At 39.5% G+C, this 6000-nt stretch overlaps 1 protein-coding gene across 2 annotated transcripts in view; it reads left to right on the top strand.

The window, feature by feature from the left end:
• Ostm1 (osteoclastogenesis associated transmembrane protein 1) overlaps positions 1-4749 on the top strand; it is a 29001-nt gene extending 24252 nt beyond the window's left edge. For both annotated transcript variants that reach the window (XM_070011055.1, XM_070011053.1), the window contains one exon: positions 2322-4749. In XM_070011055.1, coding sequence (XP_069867156.1) covers positions 2322-2417 — 96 coding nt within the window. In that variant the 3' untranslated portion in view covers positions 2418-4749. The remainder of the gene's footprint in view (positions 1-2321) is intronic.
• The last annotated feature ends 1251 nt before the right edge of the window (positions 4750-6000 follow it).

The raw sequence follows: 6000 nt of genomic DNA on the forward strand, positions 1-6000 counted from the left end.
TGGTAGGCAGGAAGATGCCATTTGTTGGTGAACAAGTTAGAATCGTAGATCCAAGGATGCTACATGGCATGCAGCACAAGCTCTGTGTAGAGGCATTTCTTTCCTCTCTCCCGCCAGAAAGAGCCAGAGCATTGAGCTAGAGAAGAAGGGTTTCTGGGTCACGTGAGCTTTTCATTCCCTGTCATAATGGCAGAATGTTCTCACACCTTAGGCTTTCAGTTTTTAAGAAATAATGTTTTGAGGAAAATAAGGTTAATCCTTTTTTTTTTTAACTCACAAATAGTATTCCTATTCTAAAAATGTATAAAAATTCTTTCCCCCTTCAACTTATTTTGTTGTTGTTGTTGGTCATGGGGCTTAAACTCTGGGCCTGGGCACTGTCCATCAGCTCTTCAGCTTAAGGCTAACGCTCTGCCACTTGAGCCACAGTGCCACTTCCAGTTTTCTGAGTAGTTTATTGGAGTTAAGAGTCTTATGGCCTTTCCTGCCCCGGCTGGCTTTGAATCTCATCTTCAAATCTCACCCTCCTGAGTAGCTAGGATTATAGACGTGAGCTCCCAGTGCCCAGCCCCCTTTGACTTGTTTCTGGTGCTTCTTTATTTAACTTTTCCTCTCTAATATGCCTATTTAAAATGTTTGTTTTGATCTACAGATCAGATTGATCTGAGCTTGTAGTATCTCCTCATCTTAAAATGTTGAGTAGTGGGCTGGAGGCATGCCTCAAGACTGAGGGAGCATGAGTCCCTGAGTTCAAACCCCAGCACTGGAAAAAAAAAAAACAAAAGCTAGCTAGTAAAGGGGAAATTCTGTCATAGTTTATTTGTTCTTTTTTAACGTTGCCAGCTTGTCTGTCTGTCCATCCATCTATCTGTCTATCCATCGATATCTTAAATTTATAGCTCAGTCCTGAAGGCACTTATTTAGAATAACAGCAAAATGCTGTGTGAATCTCACTGATGAGAGACTATTTTACCTTTAAAGTTTAGAATCTCATTTACCTTGTAAATCTAGTTAACATTGTGAAAACATTTATAACACATGATGGGCATTTTGCTTGTGTTTACAATAAAAGTCACAAGCATCCATCTTCTGTGAAAGCCACAAAATTTGCAGTTATTTCTCAAATATTTTCTTGCATTTAATCTTCATTTCTTTCCCAATCATCTTTCAGTTCCTCTGTAGATATGCTGGCAGTTCTGCTTTCAGACATTGGTCTGAAGTTGTCTAGTCTCTCTTTTATTTTTTTTTTTATTTTTTTTAATTTAATTTAATTTTATTTGTGAACATACTGTACAGAGGGGTTACAATTACATGGGCAGGATAATGCATACATTTCTTACCAAGCATTGCAGCTTCCTCCTTTGTTTACCCTTCACCTCCCTTCCCAGCCTCCCCCCTCCCCCCCACCCAATCATACCCCCCTCCCTCCCCCACACCAACATTGTAAAGCTGGTTTTGACATGACATTTTGTACTCATTGTTGCAACAGGTCCACCTGAATCCTTAAACGACTTGTTTGTCCCCATCTCCTCCACATGTTATACTGACATCAAATATAGTGAAAGCGGGGGTTACACTGTGGGGGAGGGACATACAAAGCAACAAAGAAATAATCTTATAAATGCGTTAGAAACACATGCATGAAAGAAACGAAAACATTAAAATACATATTTAAGGGTTCATTTTCCTAACATCATATTATCTGACCTTTTCCGCTTGACTCATACCTATACTAGATATTGCAAATAAGGGAAACCATGGGACCTATGTTTAGTCTCTCTTTTATTATGATACTTTACAGTACTTTTATAAGTAGTCTAGTTTAGCAACATTTACATATGTAAGATTGTGATGTTCAAAAAGGTAGGAATGAGGTCTGTTGTAGTTGCTACTGCTCCTGACAAAGCCATATGCAGTTTCTAATTATGTTTTTTAAGGTTCATAAAAAAAATAGGCTTAGGGCTGGGAAGGTGGCTCAGTGGTAGAGCGCTTGCCTTGCATGCCTGAGGCCCTGGGTTCGATTCCTCAGCACCACATAAGCAAAAAGAAAAAAGCTGGAAGTGGCGCTGTGGCTCAAGTGGTAGAGTGCTAGCCTTGAGCTGAAGAGCTGAGGGACAGCGCCCAGGCCCAGAGTTCAGGTCCCACGACTGGACCCCCCCCGCCAAAAAAAATAGGCTTAGATTTTAAATCTTAAGTGATTAAATCTATCCAGCTAATTCTCAATCTATTCAATACAAAAATAGGATAGCTTACATAGAAATAATGAAAAATGTCAAGAAAATTAAATCTAAGTTAAAACATAACATCTTTTTCTTATCTAGCCAAACGTCTCAAGTCCAGTACCAGTTTTGCAAACATTCAAGAAAATTCAAACTGAAACCCACAAAATGGAGATTAACCTGGTATCACACAGATAAGTGGTAGAAGATTGAGCTTGATCAGAAAGAAGATGGCCTGGGATCGAACATACCATGTGCTTCGGAAGTGCAAGGACTTCAAATTTATCTCTAAGGATGAATATTTCAATTTTTGTTTCCCTTTCTCCCCACCTTATAAGGAGTTAGACATTTTAAACTTTTTGAGGTAGCAATTTTGTGTATTTTGAACTATACTTGTTATAATGACAAAAGATTTAAGAAGAACTTTGTTTTATGTTGTTGGTATAGTATCATTATTTGAGACTTCTGATACCAGCTTATAGTTGTTGAAGGCTAACATGTACAAATTTAGTTATAGCAAAGAAGTTGACAAAAGAAAATATACTTGCCAAATAGTAGTAGATCCACAGATTAAAATGACTTCCTATTGCAGTATTACTGTTACGGATATATGAAATATATCATGTATTACAACAATATGTAATGCACTCTCTAGTTTCCCTAAAGTCGTGTGTGTGTGTGCGCGCGCGCGTGTGCGTGTGCGTGTGCGTGTGTGTGCATATGCACATGCACATGCATGCCAGTGCTGGGGCTCCTGCTCTTGGCTTTTCTGCTCAAGGCTAGAGCTCTACCACTTGGGCTACACAGCTCTACTTTTCTAAAGTAATTTTTGAACTCATTTATTGTCAACCTCCTTAGCAATTTGTGAAAGTGGCAAGCCACATTACATTTATCTTTATAAAAAGATTTTTGGTAATTGGTTTCTTACTTGACTTTTATAAATATTTTTGCCTTTATTTCACATTGTCATTGAACTGGTTTATTATATTCAGGACAGAATGGATTCTTTTTATATCAAGGATTTGCATAGTTAAATTATTTGGCATTTTATAATTTATTATTACCTTAAATCAAATGTAGCCTCACATTGTATTTATATCATGATCTTTTTTTTTTTTTTCCCCTGGGTCGTGGGGCCTGAACTCAGGGCCTGGGCGCTGTCCCTCAGCTCTTCAGCTCAAGACTAGCGCTCTACCACTTGAGCCACAGCGCCACTTCCAGCTTTTTCTGCTTATGTGGTGCTGAGGAATCGGACCCAGGGCCTCATGGATGCAAGGCAAGCGCTCTACCACTGAGCCACCTTCCCCGCCCTCATGATCTTTTTTCTAATGGAATTATTTTCTTGGGCCATTTGAAAACTTGAGGAGGATAGAGAAAGAAGAAAACGAGCTTAAGGTTCAGAGAGTAGACAGCGATTTGTCAGGAGGCTCACGGTGAGAGAGCTGAGTGGTTTATTTTGAAGAGAAATATTTTAAATATTTATATCAACCTTTAAAACAACACTTTGTTTCAGAATTGTTCCCAATTTTGTTTCTCAGGGTTTAAGAGTTGAAAGTTTCATTTACTCTTCCTTTCTTTATTAATGGATGTAACAGATTTTGTTTGTTTGTATCAGTACTGGAGTTTGAATTCAGGGCCTCATGCTTGCTCAACTGGCCTTCTACCACTTGAGCCATCCTATCAGCCCTGCTTTGTGCTGGTTATTTTGGAGATGGAATCTTGAAGACTTTTCTGCTGGGGCTGATTCCAGACCATGATTCTCCAGAACTCAACCTCTTGAGATTACAGGCTTGAGCCACCAGTGCCCACCATCATCAAAAACATTGTTTTAAACATTGAAAATTTGCAAACTCTTCTGTGTGGAAATGAGAGTTTGGTTAAATAGCAAGCGAATTTGAGTCCTTTCATATGGTGTAAAATGCTCTCTTTAGAGCCAATAGAGTGTTTTGATCATTTAAAAATGTTTACAATGTATACAGAGTGAAGAGAAGGCTCATCCCTGGATATGTGACATATCCAAAGCTGTGAGATTTTCCAGTCTTCTATGACCCACTTAAATGTGCGGCAGTTTGTCTGCTCTCGCTGTTGCTGTCGCTGATACTAATAGGCTATCTTGATTTGAAGCATGTAGTTGAGGGCCATTGAAGGCAATCTTCATTACTGAAGGAAAAATACAGTTTACATGGGCCAAGTTAGAAAAATGATATATTTGAGTCTGTAAGTAGTGACTTGGAGCACCTTTCAATATTATTTGTGCATAAAACCCATTGCTTTTCAATATAAAGCTAATGAGCACTTTAAACATGCAAAGACAGCCCTTTCTACTTTTCTGGTGGGGTCACTGCTCCTTAGAAGTTGCAGCAGCAGATTTCAAAAGTAAGTGTGAAGTACTACACTAAATAGCATAAATATGTCACTTTGAAGTCATAGGGAAATGTTCTTGGCTGAGCTCTGAATTCTAACACACGGCATTGTGTTTATGTACAAGACCTTCTTTTCTTGACACTTGAACAATAAAGGAAGTAACTTAAGGAAATTGCAGTGCTATGATTGTATTTTTAAGTATAATTTGAGAATTTCAACTGTTACTCTTTCTGTATGAAGGTATTTGTGTAGATATGTGTGTGTATATTTGTGTGTATTTTGCTTTTTCAGTGCTGGGGGTTGAACATGGGGACTGTGTATGTGAAGGGTATATGGTTCAGTGGTGGAGCTATAGCATCAGCCCTAATGTGTAATTCTAAGTCAGTGAACAACCCTAGGAGGTAAACATTATTTCTGTTGGGACCAGTGCTCTATAGTTCTGTGGATAGACTCTGCTTTTTACTGTAATATACTTTTTTGTTGTTGTTGTTGGTCCTGGGGCTTGACCTCTGGGCCTGGGTGCTGTTCCTCAGCTCTTCAGCTCAAAGCAAGTGCCCTACCACTTGAACCACAGCTCCACTTCTGGTTTTCTGTTGGTTAATTGGAGATAAGAGTCTCACAGACGTTTCTGCCCAGGCTGACTTTGAACTGCGATCCTCAGATCTCAGCTTCCTGAGTAGCTAAGATTACAGGCATGAGCCAATGGTGCCTGGTGTTATAATATACTCCTTTTTTTGTTGTTGTTTGTTGTGGGGCTTGAACTCGGGGCCTGGGCATTATCCCTCATCTCTTAAGATCAAGGCGGGTGCTCTACCACTTGAGCCACAGCACCACTTCTGGTTTTCTGAATGGTTTATTAGAGATGAGAATCTCATGGAGTTTCCTGCCTGGGCTGGCTTTGAACCGCAATCCTCAGATCTCAGCCCCCTGAGTAGCTAGAATTACAGGTGTGAGCCACCGGTGCCCGGCTATAATATACTCCTTATACTACAGAAATAAAATGTTTTCCCAGAGCAGCATTATAATCAGGATTGCATTCTTGTCCACAGGTTTGACCTCAGGAAAAAAAAATAGACATCATTAGCAATGGATTTTAAAAACAAAAAAATAGACTATTAACATAGGTAATTTTTTTTTGTGTGTGGTACTGGTATTTAAACTCTGGGCCTCATTAATCATTTGCCCCTATTCAGGGCAGGTGCTCTACTACTTGCACTACACTCCCAACCCTGTTTGCATTTGTTAATTTGTTAATTCCAAGGTAGGTCTTACTTTATGCCTGAGCCATCTTGGGCTTGTTTGACTCCATATCACTGGGGACCACAGGCATTTGACACTACACCCAGCCATTGTGCTCCCCTCCTAGCCCATGTGACATCACCATGCCCAATCATTAAATGAGATAGAGTCTCTCAAA

Source organism: Dipodomys merriami, unplaced genomic scaffold, assembly GCF_024711535.1.
Source record: "Dipodomys merriami isolate MVZ:Mamm:240054 unplaced genomic scaffold, mDipMer1.0.p SCAF_8, whole genome shotgun sequence".
Classification (NCBI taxonomy): Eukaryota; Metazoa; Chordata; class Mammalia; order Rodentia; family Heteromyidae; genus Dipodomys; species Dipodomys merriami.